The following is a 22,029-nucleotide window of genomic DNA, read 5'->3' on the forward strand; positions in this document are numbered from 1 at the left end:
TGGTTGTGACAGTCTGCTTGAATAGTAGCCTAATGCAGATGTACAGCATAATAGTAACAAGTGGTAGGCCTACATACCAACACATACTCAAAATAATAAATAATTTATCCCGGTGAGCAGGTTGACTTGCATGGTTTCCTCTGCCATCAGTGAGTGAATGGTGAATGTAATGCACATTGCTACAGTAAATAGATAATTATTATAATAAAAAATAAACTCGATGAAATGGGTGTCCATGTCCTAGTTGGGGTCTTTGAAATTAAAACGTTTGAGAAAACTATACTGGAACCAAAAACTACACAGTAAAACCGTCAGTGCTCATTTAATCACTCAAGCCCTATGATAGAAAGTCTATGTGTACACTCTCAGAGTCACAGACCCGTATACATGTCCATTTGGATCCCTGGTGGTCCCCGAACGACAGGGTTGCGTACTGACTCCTCCCCTACTCTCCCTGAACATCCATGACTGTGTGGACTGAAACAGTTAATAATAATAATAATAATAATAAAGCTTTATTTCTATAGCACTTTTCTAAACAAAGTTACAAAGTGCTTGAACAATCAAAAACTCAAACAGTAATTACATAACAACACCATCGTCCAAGCTTGCTAATGGTGATATAGGCTCAATTTCCCTACCAGTACGTCTTGCAACAAAATAGCCAGCCTACAGTATAAGACACGATATGCAACCAAGTACATACTGTATCACCTCAACCACCCGGGTAGATAACGCCAGCAGTGAAGCATTGCAGCAGAATTAATCATTAACTTTTTTTTTCCTGGAAGAACAGAACAGGACACTTGAGATATTGTTATTGACTATCAGATATATATTATTTTGTTATAAATATCCACTGGTTGACAAACTAGACATACCATAGCTAATGTTCAGGAGAGTTTATTACTTGCGCAAGTACTGCGTTCGGTGTTTCTGTATGTGGGAATGAGGGACCAGCATTCTTGGTGACGTCACCATCAACAAGTGCGAGTGTACTAAACTAGTAAGACACCTGAGGGTGGAATGCGACCTCAGGGTGACATGCGACCTCGCCCTAAAGGGCGAGGTCGCGTCAATTCTTGACCATCTGGCCAACCACAGCGTTTCTCTGACGATTCTAGTTGTTGTCATTCTGGGGGGAGTTTGTTCATGTTTTGTGAGGGTATCAACCCTAGGAGACACGGGGAGAACATGCAAACTCCACACAGAAAGGCCCTATCGCCAACCCCACCTAGGGTGTGGGTTTGCCTAAACATGGAGATGTGGTACAGAATGACTCATATATGGGCATAAAAAGTATGTCATGTGACATCACTAACTGTACAGACAGCGAGTTTAGAAACTCTAGGCTTGCTAAGGGAAACCACGCCCCGCACTCATTTTTGAAGCTTGTGATTGGCTGAACCGGAGGTTGGGAGCGCTCCGTTGTAGTCACTTGGACCGCGCGAGGTGCACCAAAACCCAATTATCATTGCGTTTATCGTGCGCTTGCCCAGGCCTTACGGCCTGGGCATAAATAGAACGATTGCATTCACCACGGCTTCGTAACTCGCGCGGCGCTCCGCCGGCCGCGCGGCCCTGGCCCGCTCTTCGCGGGCACTCGCGCCTGCGGCGCTCGGGCGCGAAGAGCAGGACCAAGGTCCGCTGGCCTTCGCGCCGCTTGCAATGTCGTGGACAATAACTGAAAACGAGCGCTCCTTCCCTTAGCAAGCCTAGAGTTTCTAAACTCGCGTACAGACAGTCAGACAGAAAGCCATTGATTCCGGCCTAACAATGGCTACTGTCTATGACGGTAGTCCCATATGACATGATGGACTGGACTATCTCCATATATAGTGTTCTCCACATCTCCATGTTTAGGCCAAACAGGTTTGCTCCATTTCTCCATTTATAGGTCCAAAAGCCCAACGGTGAGCTTGACAACGAAACATTCTTAACACAGCCGCCCCCATATTTACTTTAGAAAATATGTTAAATTCTAAGAACGTTTCGAGTACCGGTTTGATACAAGAGCGAATAAGCGCTACACTTCTGGAATCCTGTGCGTCGACTTAAAGTCGGATGCAGGCCTAATAACTTTATCTGGCCGCCCCGTTGCCACCTCCTTGTTACATTTTCTTTTCTGAGACTGCCGACTACACATTGTACCTCATCCACCCTTTCTTCTCTCTCCTTTTGGTATCTTTATCCTCCTCCTCCTTTTTTTCTTTTTTATTCTTCTCTTTTTTTGTCTTTCTTAGTCTTGTGTATCCTTCTCTTTTTTTTTGTCTTTCTTAGTCTTGTGTAGCCACCCCGTACAGGAAGTGATGTCACAACTCGCTGAAATCACACTGACATCACAGAGGTTACGGAAGGAAGGAAGGAAGGAAGGAAGGAAGGAAGGAAGGAAGGAAGGAAGGTCACTCAAGCGACAAGGTTTTTCAGGGTAAATGCGACCTTCACCTGTTTGTTTACAAATCGAGGGCTTGGAGCGCAAAGGGCCTAAGTGACATTTTCATTTTTTTCACAGGATAGTTTTTCATTGATTGTATAATAATTAAACTACAAACAACATTAAAAAAGAATAATTTAAAATACATTCATTGAAGCCTAATCTGTATTAAAGTATAGATTGATTAAACATATTTCTTTTTATTAAATAATTACAATCAATGGAAAGCTGTCCTGTGAAAAAAAACGAAAATGTCACTTAGGCCCTTTGCGCTCCAAGCCCTCGAAATACAGTATTGTGTTCTGGCCTATAAATGAGGCTTTACCAGTCAAAGGGCAAGTGAGCTCGGGCCCAAATATGGAAATGCATGACGTCACCATACTGCCATCATAGCACTGACATTAGGCTGTCCTTCAAGTGCTTTGTGCCGGTCAAATACCAAGAATATTGTGACGTCACAATGTGCATAATTATAAAAAGGTAGAGCGTCAAATACCGCTCCATTCTTCAAACCTGTCCGGTAGCAGGAGGAAGGTAGAATATAAAGTTTTACAGGCACTCCATTTGAGTGTGGTTTTCTCCCCACAACAGTCGGGAAGGTATCTGGAAAGATCTTTTCACAGAGCGAGGGTCGACTGATCCACTTTGATCCACGGCGGTCGCTGCGCTGAATGTTTCATTGGGTGGTCCGCCTGCGAGGAACACCGAAGCGATACTTCCATGCGTCCGTGTCCGTGGGGCACCGGGTGTTCTCCTTCGGCGGGTTCTGCGAGGAGACCTACGAGTACAATTGGGACCAGATGGACGTGTACGTCTTCAACACAGTGTCTTTGCTCTGGACGAAGTTGCCCCCGTCGGCGACCACCGGAGGAGACCCTCCGCTCAATGTTCCCTCCACGCGCTGTTGCCACACAGCCGTGCTGATAGACGGCGTCGTCTACATCTGGGGGGGGATCGTGAACATCGAGAAGGAGGAGGACGCCGGCAACCGGAGCACCATCAAGGGGGATTACTGCGGCGTGCTTTACGCGTTCGACGTCAACACGCACGGATGGTCCAAGCCCGAGGTTTCCGGGACCATTCCAAAGGAGAGGTTGGGCCACTCGGCCTGCCTCTCGGGGAAGGTCATGTATATCTATGGTGGGTTCAACCATCTGACTGGATACACTAATGACATCCATAAGTTGGACACCACCACGATGGTCTGGTCTTTGATGACCACCCGAGGCACTCCACCACCTGCTTCGTTGTATCACTCCGCCACCCTCATCGGGACAAAGATCTACGTGTTCGGGGGCCTGGTCGGGGACGACCAGAGGAACCACTACAACAGCATCGGCGTGTTGGACACGGAGACCAGCCGCTGGCTGAGTGCACCTTCTGCACAGCTTCTCCCTGAAGGACGCAGGTGTCATTCCGCCTTCGCCTACAATGGGGAGCTGTACATATGTGGCGGAATCACCTTCGACCAGAGCTTCAATGACTGTTGGAAAATCAATCCGGAGACTTTCTCCTGGAAGAAGATTGAGACCACGGGTTTGGGGATGTTCACCATGTGCTGTTGCATGGTGGAGGATCACTTTGTGCTCTTTGAGGAGGACATATCTGATGACCTGTACATTTTAGACCTAAATCCCAGTCTGAAGACGCTATGCAAGCTAGCAGCTATTCTGTACGGTCTGGAGCAGTCCGGGCTCCCGCGCGACATCAGGTGGGAACTGGCAGCCATGACGACCACCATCAGCAATGGATGACGATGACAGAGAAGTTCCAGTCAATGGAACAGATGGAACAGAGGAACCTGACGGCAATTGTTCTTTTTTATGTTTTCTTTTGTGTGTTTTTATGTGACCCTGTAAAGTGTTGGAGACTGTGGTAACGGTCTAGGACTATTTGTGGACATTAATCTCGATCGATGTAATGTAAATAACATGCCCTTAGATGTTTTCCTTTCAGAGGCCTCGCACCTTGAAAAAGAAGAATACGGAAAAGAACAGAAACTTCTCCGGCATGGAATCGTGGATACATAATAGGGCTCTCTCTTTTTAGTGTGTTTCGCCTCGGATGGCCCTGGTTTTGAGGTCAAGTTTGGGCATAGTTTTTGTGAGGTTAAGGTTAGGGTGTTAAGGTATAGGTTTAGGCATATTAGGGGCGATCCCTGGGCAAAACACCCTGGAAAGGGGTAAGAGGGAGGGAGTCCCGCGCGGGCGTGCGTGCGTGCGTGCGTGCGTGCGTGAGTGCGTGCGTGCATGCGTTCAACAATAGTTACTTGATCTCTGGTGGTCAAGACATTTTTTAACATGGAATTGGTCTGCACGTGATTGAATGATTGATTGTCAAGTATAGCAGTGCATATAAGACAGGCGTGTTTCCATTGTGGTCCAAACATTCAAATAATGGTACAACAAACATACAAAGACATATATGAGAATATGCTGTTAAAACATGTCTGTAGCACCTTTACCCCAGTGCATTTTACATTCACACATTGCACAGCAGGGAGAACCATGCAAGATACTGCAGGTTTATTATAGTTAGCTAAAGAATAAAGATGTGGCTTTACGACAAAATGATGACCGAGCTTAACTGTATTGTGCGTTTACAAAATGCCAAAAAATGTCCTTATTTTAGTCTATCAATGAAATAATTCAATCATTCAAGTCATTTTGTGGGTGAACTATCCCCTTCGATAACCTCGCTCCTGGTGCACAGGTGCAAAGTTCCCACATGTTTTATTTCCCAGCAGCATTTGGCATGGACACATTTTTTCCAGTCAGTCAGGGATACAAACACGTTGGCATTGAAGGTGTTTGGATGATGTAACCTCCTGTATATAAAGAACCCTCACCAAGGACTGTCCACCAGCTGTCTGGCCTCTCTGACCCACGATGGTAAGTATTTCACTGACCTGAAGAGAACAGGGATATTTGTATTGTATGTTCAGTGGTGGACAATAATGAAGTACATGTACCCAAGTCAATACTTTTCATTATGTGTAGCCTACTTTACTTAAGTATTTGTATTTTGGGATCATTTCACTCCACTACGTTTTTGGATACTTTCACTCTACTGCATTTCAAAGACAAATATTGTACCTTTGACTGACTCAAGTACTGGGGTTGAGTACTTTGTCCACCACTATATGTACTGTACAGTTACAGTATGTTTGACTAGGGGTGTCCAAACCTTTTTCAAAGGGGACATATTTGATTATATGAAAATAGCTTAGGACTGAGCGCATCTCCTGTCATACGGTACCTTTGGGCCATAACAAAGTCACATAGAGATGCATATTTTAATTTAACTACAGCACAGTGCAATATTATTTTGTTGGCAGTGTAGCGAACAGTGTTTTTTTTCCCACAGCATTTTTCCACATGCGTGCACTACATTACTATTATATTTATCCTAAAAATAAATCGTATCTAAACCTCATTTATCCAAAACTGTTACTTTTCAGGACTAAATTTCAAAAAACAGCTAAAATAGCAGATCTACGACCTTTTGCAGCTCTGCTACATTTGATGCATTTGCGTGACGCTGTACAGTAGTATGATCAAGTTTACGAAAAAAAAGAAAAGAAAACATGAAGATAAGAGGTTTCTGCCTGACAGCAAGAAGCTGTGGGCCATGTGAAATCTGCCCTCGTGTCATCACATGTCTGGACTAGACATTTGATATTTCTTAATACAGACTAATTTAACTGAATTTCATATAATTTCACACAATATTCATTTAAAAAGTATGTAAGAATTGTCAACTAAAAAAATAGATGTCTGTCTGTCTGTCTGTCTGTCTGTCTGTCTGTCTGTCTGTCTGTCTGTCTGTCTCTCTGTGTCTCTCTCTCTCTCTCTCTCTCTCTCTCTCTCTCTCTCTCTCTCTCTCTCTCTCTCTCTCTCTCTCATTTTGGATGGCAGCCATATGAAGTAATGTTGGTCCTGTGTCTCCTGACCCCGGTGGTTGTGAGTTCCCTGCCAGTGGACTGTGCTGATGTCTACGATCTGGACAACAGAGCTCCCAGTGGAGTCTACACCATCTATCCTGTTGATGATGATACTGCTGTCCAGGTCTACTGTGACATGGACACTGATGGTGGAAAATGGACCGTAAGAATAGTTCAATGTCCTACTACAGCAGTGATGTCAAACTCAAATACACAGGGGGCCAAAATTTCAAAAATGGTACAAGTTGAGAGCCAGACTGGCTCAATATTTAAAACGTATTGAATGATTGCACATATTGAACCTGGACCTAACACAGCCTATATTATTGCACTTAATTGACATTAATTATCAAATGAATTAAGTAAAACATAAAATCATAAAATCAGTTGCAATATTCTCTTATGGTTCTGTCAGTAATTTCAAGTCAAATGTTTTTCAACTGGCAAACAGCATCCTTCAACAATCTAATATGTCCTTTAATAAATGCAAACATGAAACTGCATGCATTAAAAATGGAAAATGCATTATTAAAGCTCAGTTTGCTGCTCTATGATCCTCACCAATCACTGATTTCATATAGATGAGAAAGTAAATCCAATCCACACAGAAGACACGCAGGTTTTCCCTTGTACATCCGTGAACATGTATGCTACTCTGCCTCCCACCTGGCTTGAAAACCCCTGCTTTTGGGGAGAGGGGTGGCTGAAAGTTGGCCACAGCCACAGGAGATAAGCTTCCTTGCGCTCGTGGGCCCTCGATATGCACCAATGCACTCGCAGTGCATTGTGGGACTTGTAGTTTATGGTGGTGCATGCAATATACCAGAGGGCCAGTTCTAGTTGTAATTAAATATCTTCCCGAAGGCCAAAGATAATTCATTTGAGGGCCTGATTTGGCCCCCGGGCCTTGAGTTTGACATACTGTATGTGTACTACAGGATGCTTGCTTTTTAGATGAGTTTGGGCCTTGCTCACATCTTTTATTTTGACGTCTGCATGATCTGGGGCTACCAAGCTTAAAACTCATGCTGATAAGTGTCAATGTATGATTCAGTACACTCTTTTATGTTTCTAGTATGTGAGATAAGCATATGTGTATAAAATTGTTCAATAACAACATCAAGTCAGTGTTATTGTATGTAGGCTTTTGTCATTCAAATGATTGAATCACAAATTAAATTATAACCTCCCTGGATTTCCCTCTTTCTGCCTCTCCTTCTGCTTTTCTCTTCCCCACTCTGTGTTTTAAGGTTTTTCAAAGACGGATGGATGGCACCGTGTTGTTCACCAGACCCTGGGAGCATTACAAGAGGGGCTTTGGTAATGCTGATGGAGAATACTGGCTAGGTGAGAGGGTTCTACAGTTAAAGTAAATGTGTGCTGTCATCAGGAGCAGAGATGTAACCATATGAACTATTAGACATTAAATGGTTGATAGACACAATACAAAAATAAATGGTTAATGTCTAAAATGTAAAACTGCTAGGCCTACATGTCTTACTTGTGTATTTCCATTTTTCGATACTTTAAACTTCTACACTTCAATTATTTGAAAACTTTACTTATGAGTTAAATAATTAACAATTGGTTGTCATGCAATAAACCCTTTTGTAAATCCCGCCCCATTCTGCCCTGTTACTATGATGGGACATTAACCCTGGGCAGATTGTTTTTATAGTGGAAGTGGATGGGATTTTTTTCCCCTTCATAGCCTCATTACAGCTATATAAAGTACCAAAGGAAAAACACCTAGGTGATATTAATAAAAAGGGAAGACAAAGGTACAGTAGTTACATTGCAAAACAGGGGGTTTACCCGAAAATATATGTTTTAATGTGTTTAATCCCAGTGGGACAGAATCCTCTTTGCAGATTCTTTTATAGTGGAAGTGGATGGGATTTTTTTCCCCTTCATAGCCTCATTACAGCTATATAAAGTACCACAAAAAACACATCTACGTGATATTAATAAAAAGGGAAGAAAAAGGTACAGTAATTACATAGCAAAACAGTAGTTTTCCCCCGAAAAATAAATGTTTTAATTAGTTTAATCCTCTGGATCAGAGATAGAAAGAGAAGCGCATTGCATCTTGGGTACTAGGAAGAGGACAGAGAGAATGTTTCTCCTCACATAATAGGCTGGCTTTTCGTAATTCTGCCCATTTAAATTATATGTACCCAATCGTGACTCTTAGACCATTGATAAGGTACATGTGAACTAGTTTGTTGAAGCTTATTCGTTATGATGAGCGAGATCGATTGACGCTTGCCGTCACTATCACCGTACCGGCCGATCTCCGTGTCGCGCACTGCGGACAGTTTTTGAAAGCCTGAAGCAACATTCTCCACTGCACAAACTCCACCCCCGATAGCAAAAAGTGAATGTTTTTTTCTGGTTGGCCAGTCAGGGAGTCTCAGGGACCAATCAGAAGGCTGACAAACGGTCTATTCACTGGGTATGCAGATCAGCTATTTTTTGAAACATTGTGACATAATTTTACAGCTTTAAATTATTATTTTACGTTGGTAATTTACTATTTATTTATTTATATAGGACTGAATATTTCTTAAAGAGGCGGTGCCATAGTTTTGTACTTTTTCTGGTTTTCATGTGTCTAGGAGGTTGACAGTACTTCATTAGACCCCCTGGTGTGGTTGTTATGAGCAATTATGTATTGCCTTTCTATTTGGGTTTTAGCAGTAGGCTGCCACCTTGTGGGGTCAAACATGCCGGTCCAAAAACACACATACTTATTATATCACAGAATTAACCCCTCCCCTAATTACCATTCACCCAACATACGTGGGTGTGTCTAACTTCAGCTGGATCACCACCCACCATGACAACCACGCATACCAATGAACTGGTGGGTGTGGCCACATAAAAACACAATTTTAACTTTTTCTGTACACTTTTTTTTGGAAAAAATCTTTAATCATAATACCTGATAATCATGTTTTAAAGGGGGGGAAATCATGGCACCACCTCTTTAAGACGTTTACTTGTAACAGTATTTCTTCATTGTGGTGTTGCTACTTTTACTTAAAAAAAGGAGAACCTGTTTTATCTGACCTACAAAAGGAGTCAGCTGAGAGTGGACATGGAGGACTTCAGTGGGAACACTGCCTATGCTCAGTACAGTTCCTTCGACATCGAATCAGAGGAACATGGATACATGCTGCATGCTGGTCGTTTCACGGATGGAGGAGCAGGTACTGTACTGTATTTTTATAAATCAGAATCAACTTTATTGTCTCATCACTGGTTTACAGATACGAAGATGTGGGTGAAATTATTTTAGCGTAAGCTCCATTGTTTATTATTTGGGTTTGTTTTTCTCAAAGGGAGAAGAAGAAAGGGAGTTAAATCAAATAATTAAATGGCAAAAAAGAACACTTAAATGAACACTGCTGTGCTGTGCTATGTTTTGGATATAACACTGTAGGCTAATTGCTCTGCTTCTCTCATCTGATATGTAAATAATGTAGGGCTGCAAATTGTAGATCTGCCACTCAAAATTATTTAAATAAGTGCAAATTATAAACTTTCCTTAATGCAGCATTCCACCCACTCACCCATCAATATAAAACAGTAGCAAAACTCCACTCACATGAATCTAAAAATGTATTGAGAGATTAACTGGTGGTTTAATAAACATGTTTATGTTTATTACTGTATATGCTTATATACAGTATTTATTTTCTTCCTTTTTTGGATCTTAAAACTACTGATTTGTGATGATGATGATGATGATGATGATGATGACGACGACGTGGTCAGTGTTGTATTGCACTTATACCTTCCCCTTTTAACTCTTTCCATCCAGGTGACTCACTGAGCAATCACAATGGACAGAAATTCTCCACTCTAGACCGAGACCAAGATAGCGGTTCATCACATTGTGCTAGTGAATATATGGGTGGGTACTGGTACAGACACTGTTATGATTCAAATCCCAATGGACTTTATCTGTGGGGAGATTATGCTGGGTGTAGATCATATGGTGTTACATGGAATGCTTGGAAAGGTTCCAGCTATTCCCTGAAGTCCATCAGTATGAAGGTCAGACCTCTACCCAGAAGAGAAGAGCAGGATGAACAGACAGATGAATAGAGTCATTGTCTTACACTTCAAACACATGCAGGTCCTGCACAGTTTATAGCCTACTACTGTCACATGCAGTGGTGGAAAGTGACACAAACTTTAGTTCTTTTACTTTACTACCGGTATTTTCATTTTTCAATACTTCATGCTTCTACCCGACTACCCCACTACATCTCAGAAGCAAATATTTTACTTGATTCCACTCAAATAATTTGAAAGGTGTAGTTATAGATTTCGATCAGGACTACCAATTGCAATCTTGCCCTATATTATATTTCAAACAAGAGAATACCAGCACTCACGGAATAGTCTTTTAAGGCACTTTTATTATTAATAAGTTGGCTCGGCACGCCACAGAGTAAACAACGGACGCGTTTCGGCGTATAGCCTTCTTCAGCGTTGTATCTAACAGACACCGGAAAGAGTCACATTTTATAGAGTCCGCAGTAAAGACACTTCCCGTGTCTGTGTAGAAGCTACTAACCTCAGACCAACAAATACCCAAGTGCAGTCATAAATCAAATCAAATTTCTTTTCATTATACATAGAGTTAGAGTATCAGAGTCAATCCATCGAATATCAATTACATTAATTATGCATAAAGAATCATCATAATTCCATTGAATATCATTCATTTATGAAAATCCCAGGAAGGTTACACTTAAAGAAACAAGTCTAAGTAATCTACAAACTACACTAAGGCCCATCTGGTCGAGTCCTTAAAAAGGAAAGGTAAGTTAACAGGACTTAGTTTGACAAGTATGTTTTCTAAAAAAGAAAAAATAATAACAAAAACGTAGTGTGCTGCTGCTGCTGGAGGAAACAATTAAAACAAGCAAGAAGAATTCATTCTAAAAAGGTTGTAAACCTAAAAAAATCAAAATAAGCCTAAAGAACAAGTCAATAAAGCTTGTCTTATTATAGGGTCTCACATCTCAGAAGAGATTCAGTGTAATTCAAGTCCACCCCTCTCTTTAAGGGTTGTTATTCGCTCTACAAGACACTAGGAAAAAAGGCCTTTAAAGGTATACCAAACCAAAGCCTCGTCAGGATATAAATTAATGAAATAGCACATCCTAGTATATTTAGAAACCCCTCATATACGGTAGTCTACATCTCAAAAAACAATCAATGAATACAGGAAAATACATTTAGAGTCTATAATAGCCTATTGATGTCTTTTTTCCGCGATAAGGTTCTTTGTCAAATATTTCTTCAGCATATAGCCAATGTTTGAATATTGGAGAGTTCATTCCTAGTAATAGTGTCAAAGTCATCACCAGACAGGATCCAGGGGGTTTCGTTGAAGTCAACCCAAGTTACTTGAAACGGCCACAAAGGCTTGTTACGAGTAGGTTTTTTGTCAAACCGGAGATTCGAGTCAGTCTTCTTCCCAGGGTGTAGACGATGTTGTAGCGTCCACAGCGAGGCGTCCTCTATCAGGTGAGAAGCGTGATGTGAAGACCTCCGTGAGCTTGGTTCCTTCACGGTGGTCATACAAAGACGGTTATCTCTCTGGATCAGGCGTCGTCGCGTCTGTGGTTTTGTAGATCCCCTGGTCCGTCTTGGTGAAACTGCAGCGTGCCGTGCCGCGGGAGGTGCGTCGCTCGGGGCAAGAACATCTTTACATAGAGGAAGCAAGCACGACTCCATTTCTCTTCTCTTCTCTGGACAGTTTTACCGGGTGCACGGTCGGGAACGTAACTTTAAACAAGAGAATACCAGCACTCACGGAATAGTCTTTTAAGGCACTTTTATTATTAATAAGTTGGCTCGGCACGCCACAGAGTAAACAACGGACGCGTTTCGGCGTATAGCCTTCTTCAGCGTTGTATCTAACAGACACCGGAAAGAGTCACATTTTATAGAGTCCGCAGTAAAGACACTTCCCGTGTCTGTGTAGAAGCTACTAACCTCAGACCAACAAATACCCAAGTGCAGTCATAAATCAAATCAAATTTCTTTTCATTATACATAGAGTTAGAGTATCAGAGTCAATCCATCGAATATCAATTACATTAATTATGCATAAAGAATCATCATAATTCCATTGAATATCATTCATTTATGAAAATCCCAGGAAGGTTACACTTAAAGAAACAAGTCTAAGTAATCTACAAACTACACTAAGGCCCATCTGGTCGAGTCCTTAAAAAGGAAAGGTAAGTTAACAGGACTTAGTTTGACAAGTATGTTTTCTAAAAAAGAAAAAATAATAACAAAAACGTAGTGTGCTGCTGCTGCTGGAGGAAACAATTAAAACAAGCAAGAAGAATTCATTCTAAAAAGGTTGTAAACCTAAAAAAATCAAAATAAGCCTAAAGAACAAGTCAATAAAGCTTGTCTTATTATAGGGTCTCACATCTCAGAAGAGATTCAGTGTAATTCAAGTCCACCCCTCTCTTTAAGGGTTGTTATTCGCTCTACAAGACACTAGGAAAAAAGGCCTTTAAAGGTATACCAAACCAAAGCCTCGTCAGGATATAAATTAATGAAATAGCACATCCTAGTATATTTAGAAACCCCTCATATACGGTAGTCTACATCTCAAAAAATGAACTCTCCAATATTCAAACATTGGCTATATGCTGAAGAAATATTTGACAAAGAACCTTATCGCGGAAAAAAGACATCAATAGGCTATTATAGACTCTAAATGTATTTTCCTGTATTCATTGATTGTTTTTTGAGATGTAGACTACCGTATATGAGGGGTTTCTAAATATACTAGGATGTGCTATTTCATTAATTTATATCCTGACGAGGCTTTGGTTTGGTATACCTTTAAAGGCCTTTTTTCCTAGTGTCTTGTAGAGCGAATAACAACCCTTAAAGAGAGGGGTGGACTTGAATTACACTGAATCTCTTCTGAGATGTGAGACCCTATAATAAGACAAGCTTTATTGACTTGTTCTTTAGGCTTATTTTGATTTTTTTAGGTTTACAACCTTTTTAGAATGAATTCTTCTTGCTTGTTTTAATTGTTTCCTCCAGCAGCAGCAGCACACTACGTTTTTGTTATTATTTTTTCTTTTTTAGAAAACATACTTGTCAAACTAAGTCCTGTTAACTTACCTTTCCTTTTTAAGGACTCGACCAGATGGGCCTTAGTGTAGTTTGTAGATTACTTAGACTTGTTTCTTTAAGTGTAACCTTCCTGGGATTTTCATAAATGAATGATATTCAATGGAATTATGATGATTCTTTATGCATAATTAATGTAATTGATATTCGATGGATTGACTCTGATACTCTAACTCTATGTATAATGAAAAGAAATTTGATTTGATTTATGACTGCACTTGGGTATTTGTTGGTCTGAGGTTAGTAGCTTCTACACAGACACGGGAAGTGTCTTTACTGCGGACTCTATAAAATGTGACTCTTTCCGGTGTCTGTTAGATACAACGCTGAAGAAGGCTATACGCCGAAACGCGTCCGTTGTTTACTCTGTGGCGTGCCGAGCCAACTTATTAATAATAAAAGTGCCTTAAAAGACTATTCCGTGAGTGCTGGTATTCTCTTGTTTAAAGTTACGTTCCCGACCGTGCACCCGGTAAAACTGTCCAGAGAAGAGAAGAGAAATGGAGTCGTGCTTGCTTCCTCTATGTAAAGATGTTCTTGCCCCGAGCGACGCACCTCCCGCGGCACGGCACGCTGCAGTTTCACCAAGACGGACCAGGGGATCTACAAAACCACAGACGCGACGACGCCTGATCCAGAGAGATAACCGTCTTTGTATGACCACCGTGAAGGAACCAAGCTCACGGAGGTCTTCACATCACGCTTCTCACCTGATAGAGGACGCCTCGCTGTGGACGCTACAACATCGTCTACACCCTGGGAAGAAGACTGACTCGAATCTCCGGTTTGACAAAAAACCTACTCGTAACAAGCCTTTGTGGCCGTTTCAAGTAACTTGGGTTGACTTCAACGAAACCCCCTGGATCCTGTCTGGTGATGACTTTGACACTATTACTAGGAATGAACTCTCCAATATTCAAACATTGGCTATATGCTGAAGAAATATTTGACAAAGAACCTTATCGCGGAAAAAAGACATCAATAGGCTATTATAGACTCTAAATGTATTTTCCTGTATTCATTGATTGTTTTTTGAGATGTAGACTACCGTATATGAGGGGTTTCTAAATATACTAGGATGTGCTATTTCATTAATTTATATCCTGACGAGGCTTTGGTTTGGTATACCTTTAAAGGCCTTTTTTCCTAGTGTCTTGTAGAGCGAATAACAACCCTTAAAGAGAGGGGTGGACTTGAATTACACTGAATCTCTTCTGAGATGTGAGACCCTATAATAAGACAAGCTTTATTGACTTGTTCTTTAGGCTTATTTTGATTTTTTTAGGTTTACAACCTTTTTAGAATGAATTCTTCTTGCTTGTTTTAATTGTTTCCTCCAGCAGCAGCAGCACACTACGTTTTTGTTATTATTTTTTCTTTTTTAGAAAACATACTTGTCAAACTAAGTCCTGTTAACTTACCTTTCCTTTTTAAGGACTCGACCAGATGGGCCTTAGTGTAGTTTGTAGATTACTTAGACTTGTTTCTTTAAGTGTAACCTTCCTGGGATTTTCATAAATGAATGATATTCAATGGAATTATGATGATTCTTTATGCATAATTAATGTAATTGATATTCGATGGATTGACTCTGATACTCTAACTCTATGTATAATGAAAAGAAATTTGATTTGATTTATGACTGCACTTGGGTATTTGTTGGTCTGAGGTTAGTAGCTTCTACACAGACACGGGAAGTGTCTTTACTGCGGACTCTATAAAATGTGACTCTTTCCGGTGTCTGTTAGATACAACGCTGAAGAAGGCTATACGCCGAAACGCGTCCGTTGTTTACTCTGTGGCGTGCCGAGCCAACTTATTAATAATAAAAGTGCCTTAAAAGACTATTCCGTGAGTGCTGGTATTCTCTTGTTTAAAGTTACGTTCCCGACCGTGCACCCGGTAAAACTGTCCAGAGAAGAGAAGAGAAATGGAGTCGTGCTTGCTTCCTCTATGTAAAGATGTTCTTGCCCCGAGCGACGCACCTCCCGCGGCACGGCACGCTGCAGTTTCACCAAGACGGACCAGGGGATCTACAAAACCACAGACGCGACGACGCCTGATCCAGAGAGATAACCGTCTTTGTATGACCACCGTGAAGGAACCAAGCTCACGGAGGTCTTCACATCACGCTTCTCACCTGATAGAGGACGCCTCGCTGTGGACGCTACAACATCGTCTACACCCTGGGAAGAAGACTGACTCGAATCTCCGGTTTGACAAAAAACCTACTCGTAACAAGCCTTTGTGGCCGTTTCAAGTAACTTGGGTTGACTTCAACGAAACCCCCTGGATCCTGTCTGGTGATGACTTTGACACTATTACTAGGAATGAACTCTCCAATATTCAAACATTGGCTATATGCTGAAGAAATATTTGACAAAGAACCTTATCGCGGAAAAAAGACATCAATAGGCTATTATAGACTCTAAATGTATTTTCCTGTATTCATTGATTGTTTTTTGAGATGTAGACTACCGTATATGAGGGGTTTCTAAATATACTAGGATGTGCTATTTCATTAATTTATATCCTGACGAGGCTTTGGTTTGGTATACCTTTAAAGGCCTTTTTTCCTAGTGTCTTGTAGAGCGAATAACAACCCTTAAAGAGAGGGGTGGACTTGAATTACACTGAATCTCTTCTGAGATGTGAGACCCTATAATAAGACAAGCTTTATTGACTTGTTCTTTAGGCTTATTTTGATTTTTTTAGGTTTACAACCTTTTTAGAATGAATTCTTCTTGCTTGTTTTAATTGTTTCCTCCAGCAGCAGCAGCACACTAAGTTTTTGTTATTATTTTTTCTTTTTTAGAAAACATACTTGTCAAACTAAGTCCTGTTAACTTACCTTTCCTTTTTAAGGACTCGACCAGATGGGCCTTAGTGTAGTTTGTAGATTACTTAGACTTGTTTCTTTAAGTGTAACCTTCCTGGGATTTTCATAAATGAATGATATTCAATGGAATTATGATGATTCTTTATGCATAATTAATGTAATTGATATTCGATGGATTGACTCTGATACTCTAACTCTATGTATAATGAAAAGAAATTTGATTTGATTTATGACTGCACTTGGGTATTTGTTGGTCTGAGGTTAGTAGCTTCTACACAGACACGGGAAGTGTCTTTACTGCGGACTCTATAAAATGTGACTCTTTCCGGTGTCTGTTAGATACAACGCTGAAGAAGGCTATACGCCGAAACGCGTCCGTTGTTTACTCTGTGGCGTGCCGAGCCAACTTATTAATAATAAAAGTGCCTTAAAAGACTATTCCGTGAGTGCTGGTATTCTCTTGTTTAAAGTTACGTTCCCGACCGTGCACCCGGTAAAACTGTCCAGAGAAGAGAAGAGAAATGGAGTCGTGCTTGCTATATTATATTTCACCTATTCAAAAATAGCAGATACATAAGCTCACAACGCACCTGATCGTGACGCGTTGTGAGCTTAGATCTGCTATTGTTTTAGGTTTGACACATTCAAATTCAAAAAGTTATTACTTCTGGCACTTAGGCATATTTTGATGCCAATACCTTTGTACTATTACTCAAGTCATATTTTGATTACAGTACTTTTACTTGAGGTATTAAGTAAAGCATTTGAGTTACTTCCTCCACCACTGGACATGTCACTTACCAACAGTTGTATGACAAAGTATACCGTAAATGTGAAACGTGACTGTAATAAAGCAAGTAAGCAACATTATGTTTCATGTATTTCATTGCATTTTGGGGGATATTGATTCATTATTCCAGTATAGTGAATTGTTCTGTCTTGAAAATATGGTCAAATTCCTTGTTAATGAACATACTTTGCCAATAATACAGTGCTTCAAATATTCCCTATCCTACTCTGGATATTTGACATTATGAAGGTCTTCTTTATTCCATCAACTCTAGCTCTGTCCACACCGGCGAATTAGCGAAAGCGACGTGAATAAGCGAACCAAAAAGGCGAAGAATTCGCCATTCGCCCTTTTCCATACACGGGTGGGTGACGTGACGTAACGTTTTTGCTGTCCTCGGTGTCAAACATGTATAAATAAAAAATATATTTGTCAAAAACCTTCTGAATATTGTGCAGGACCTTAAGCTTTATGTGAACTTACTCAAGATTAAAACATTTCATTCCTCATTTCTTCAGAATCTTCAACCAAACATGGCAAAACTCATATGGTGTGACTGTCCTGACCTTGTTTCTCAAAGTGGGAACTTGAATAAAACTAAGAAAAAGAATTGCTAAAAATCATTTGAAAATGAATTTAGGCTAAAAAAAATGTCTATTTTGAGCCTATATCTTTTCAAAGTCAAAGCATAATGTTTTCAGTCATTTCTGATCAAAAACATTTTGTCCCCCAACCCAAAATCATTTGGTGTGACACTAGTTTGGAAAAATTAAACAGGCAATTATTTGGACACCTATTGGCTAGAGAGGTCCTTCTTCTGTAAGGCTATTCAGCACTCCCAGCACAACTGCAAGACAGGTGTCTGAGGTGAGTTATGATTTTAACATTTTCATGAAATGCCATCTTGTTGAAACGTTGACAAACTCACCATTCTGGATGTCTTTTGGTGTGACACCTTTTCTTTAAAAAAAGCTTAAGTTATTTGAAGTTTTGGTCATATTTCCATGTAGATCTAGGCTGCTTTGTTATAGCTAGCATGCTGTTAGCATGCTAATGTGTACATAGTAGCCTCAAGGTAAACCTAAATGGAGAAAACAGTAATATGGTGTGACACTTAATCATATGGTGTGACATGTCTGCTTGTCACACCATATGACTTGACTGTCACACCATATGATTTATACTGTATTTAACTACAGATATAACAACAAATAACAAAGTTCCATGTTTCTTTTGTACATTTAAACATTTGTTTTAAACATTTTTACATAAAATGTAATTTAGCTTCATTCAGTGATACTTCAAATTCATCAGACAGAGCAGAAACCCCTTCACAGAAACCTTAACATATTGTTTCAATCTAAACAATATTTTCTCTTTGTCTTAAACTATACATTCCATTTTCTTTTGTCAGCTGGAAAATGACAAGTGCTGAGAGAACGAGAAAGTACAGGGAGAAACTAAACAATGACCCAGCAAGGAGAGAGGAGCCAAAGGGGCGAGACTGCATTTTCTACGAAGAGCAGGAGGTTGTCTGTGGCATAGCAGAACCGCAACAAGGCAGCCGGTTTGCTACCCTCACCAAATACGACTGGCTGATGTACAATACAGTCTAAATGTATAATCTAATCTGATCTAATACTTTTGTACTTTCACTCACTGGACTGGACAGTGGACAGTGTTAAGGTAGGACCCGAGACAAAACTAGCGAAAATAGCTGATCTACAAGCTCTCAACACGTTGTGCTGCGAGAGCTTGTAGATCAGCTATTTTCGGAGTTGCGCAACCCAGCACTCTTTAGCTAGTGGAGATGTGGTGTAATGTCATGATTCCTAATTACATTTGTTCAACACAAAAAAATGCTGTGTTCAAGTTCAGGAGACTTCGGAAAAAAGCAATTTACCTGAATGCTGAGTTCTGTTTCCACTAATTGGTGTTAATAAAATGTTGCCTTCAATGCCTTGGCTCCAAGTGTGGCTATGCGCCTTATTGTCCCTTTAGGATCCTTCTGCCGTGGGCCGGCAGAAGACTTAGGTGTGCGTAGCATTCCTGTGCACATCCTCATCATCCATCTACTACTACAATTCTTTCTTATCCCATGTTAAAGCCCAACAATAATATCCTGTTCAGAAATATTAAGGCCATGTTATCCTGGGTAATTGTTTAATCAATCAGTAAAGTTCAGTACTCACTAATAGGTAGGTTAAAACACAGTTTGCTTTGACACATGAAGATATGATCATACGGTGTGACACTAAATCATTTGGTGTGACATTCCAAATAGTGAGAAATCATACCTTTATTAATGATTAAACCAAAAAAATGTTTATGGATTACATAGAGAATATTATCAGGAAGAGTCACAAATATTTGTGTAATTTTAGAGAAAGTTTTGACAGAATACATTTAAAATATGTTGTAAGATCATGAACATGGGCCTCACACAGAGTGTCGATTATGAAAAAAATATACAGATATAATTAATTTTCAAAAAACTATAGTGGATCACTGGTTAGTTATGATAAAGGACTTTGATAAAGTGAGTAACTTAAGAAAGATGTACTCCATTTTCATTTTATGAACAATTATTTTCATGTCACACCATATGACGATTTTAGGCACAAGTACAACAAACTGCTCAATAAAGTCTGATTCCAATAAAATATCTAAAAACAAAATGTATTTCCATAAGGTTGAGAGTGAGTAGAACAAAAGTAAATAACTTTTATGCCTGCAATTTAAAGTTTTTTTAAAAACACATTTTTTGGGACGTCACGTCACTGACCCACACACCAAAAAGCGACGCGAATATGCGTATAATATTCGCTTAATTCGTCTAAAAACACTGCGGTCACGCTATCTCCACTTCAGGAAAAGCTGATCGCGCTATCCTCACTTCAAAATATGGTGCGCTTCTACACGGCTGTTTACGGTTTGACAAGGGGATGGTGCGTTCAAGGCGAGCTGGTAAATTAGAATTTCTAGACTTTCGAGACCAAGGGTGTATAAAATATGGAACTACATACTATTCAATCAACAGATGCTTTAAATTAGACCCCCCCCCCCCCCCCCCCCACGTAGTGATGTCAGTAGCTCATATACTGAATGAATATGATGCATAGTAGTGATGTCTGTAGCTCATACTGAATGAATATGATGTATAGAATAGTGATGTCTGTAGCTCATACACTGAATGAATATGATGTATAGAGTAGTGATGTCTGTAGCTCATATACTGAATGAATATGATGTATAGAGTAGTGATGTCTGTAGCTCATATACTGAATGAATATGATGTATAGAGTAGTGATGTCTGTAGCTCATATACTGAATGAATATGATGTATAGAGTAGTGATGTCTGTAGCTCATATACTGAATGAATATGATGTAGTGATGTCTGTAGCTCATATACTGAATGAATATGATGCATAGAGTAGTGATGTCTGTAGCTCATATACTGAATGAATATGATGTATATAGTAGTGATGTCTGTAGCTCATATACTGAATGAATATGATGGCATAGAGTAGTGATGTCTGTAGCTCATATACTGAATGAATATGATGCATAGAGTAGTGATGTCTGTAGCTCATATACTGAATGAATATGATGTAGTGATGTCTGTAGCTCATATACTGAATGAATATGATGCATAGAGTAGTGATGTCTGTAGCTCATATACTGAATGAATATGATGCATAGAGTAGTGATGTCTGTAGCTCATATACTGAATGAATATGATGCATAGAGTAGTGATGTCTGTAGCTCATATACTGAATGAATATGATGGCATAGAGTAGTGATGTCTGTAGCTCATATACTGAGCTCATATACTGAATGAATATGATGTATAGTGATGTCTGTAGCTCATATACTGAATGAATATGATGTATAGTGATGTATGTAGCTCATATACTGAATGAATATGATGCATAGAGTAGTGATGTCTGTAGCTCATATACTGAATGAATATGATGGCATAGAGTAGTGATGTCTGTAGCTCATATACTGAGCTCATATACTGAATGAATATGATGTATAGTGATGTCTGTAGCTCATATACTGAATGAATATGATGTATAGTGATGTATGTAGCTCATATACTGAATGAATATGATGCATAGAGTAGTGATGTCTGTAGCTCATATACTGAATGAATATGATCATTAGAGTATTGATGTCTGTAGCTCATATACTGAATGAATATGATGTATATAGTAGTGATGTCTGTAGCTCTTATACTGAATGAATATGATGTATAGAGTAGTGATGTCTGTAGCTCATATACTGAATGAATATGATGTATATAGTGATGTCTGTAGCTCATATACTGAATGAATATGATGTATAGAGTAGTGATGTCTGTAGCTCATACACTGAATGAATATGATGTATAGAGTAGTGATGTCTGTAGCTCATATACTGAATGAATATGATGTATAGTGATGTCTGTAGCTCATATACTGAATGAATATGATGTATAGTGATGTCTGTAGCTCATATATCTTGAGTGGGACTTGGAATCACAATGTCTGGCTTTTGTGGGGCCTTCGCAGCTCCACTCGCATCCGACCGAGGGGCCTCCGCCTCAGACTCCAGAGTGGCAGACCCTTCACCCGGGGACCACCTCCAGGGACCCCTGGCGATATACCAGCGCCCCTGGGGATATAGAGACTGAGAACCGGGTGGCGAGGGGCCGACGCCGCTCCTTCTCGCATCCGACCGAGGGGCCTCGGCCGAGGGACCAACCAGGGACCCCCTGGAGCTCCGGGGACCCCCTCGCGCCGCTCTGATTTTTGGACCTCCAATGTTAACTACGATCGGACAATTATTT

At 40.2% G+C, this 22,029-nt stretch overlaps 1 protein-coding gene and 1 pseudogene across 2 annotated transcripts in view; both read left to right on the plus strand.

Annotated features, from left to right (window-relative positions):
• Window positions 1-3,105: 3,105 nt before the first annotated feature.
• LOC308296547 (kelch domain-containing protein 3-like) lies at window positions 3,106-4,188 on the plus strand (the record flags this gene model as incomplete). Its single annotated transcript, XM_080739842.1, has 1 exon — window positions 3,106-4,188. One exon carries the CDS (start codon window positions 3,106-3,108, stop codon window positions 4,186-4,188), a length of 1,083 nt encoding a protein of 360 aa, XP_080595968.1.
• Window positions 4,189-6,363: 2,175 nt separating this feature from the next.
• LOC308296556 (microfibril-associated glycoprotein 4-like) overlaps window positions 6,364-22,029 on the plus strand; it is a 35,155-nt pseudogene continuing 19,489 nt past the window's right edge. Inside the window, exons 1-4 of the transcript in view lie at window positions 6,364-6,540; window positions 7,628-7,724; window positions 9,430-9,589; window positions 10,204-10,296. The product of the transcript in view is annotated as a microfibril-associated glycoprotein 4-like (transcript). The remainder of the gene's footprint in view (window positions 6,541-7,627; window positions 7,725-9,429; window positions 9,590-10,203; window positions 10,297-22,029) is intronic.

The sequence above is a fragment of the Nannobrachium achirus genome (assembly GCF_963921795.1).
Source record: "Nannobrachium achirus genome assembly, chromosome: 2".
Lineage (NCBI taxonomy): Eukaryota > Metazoa > Chordata > Actinopteri > Myctophiformes > Myctophidae > Nannobrachium > Nannobrachium achirus.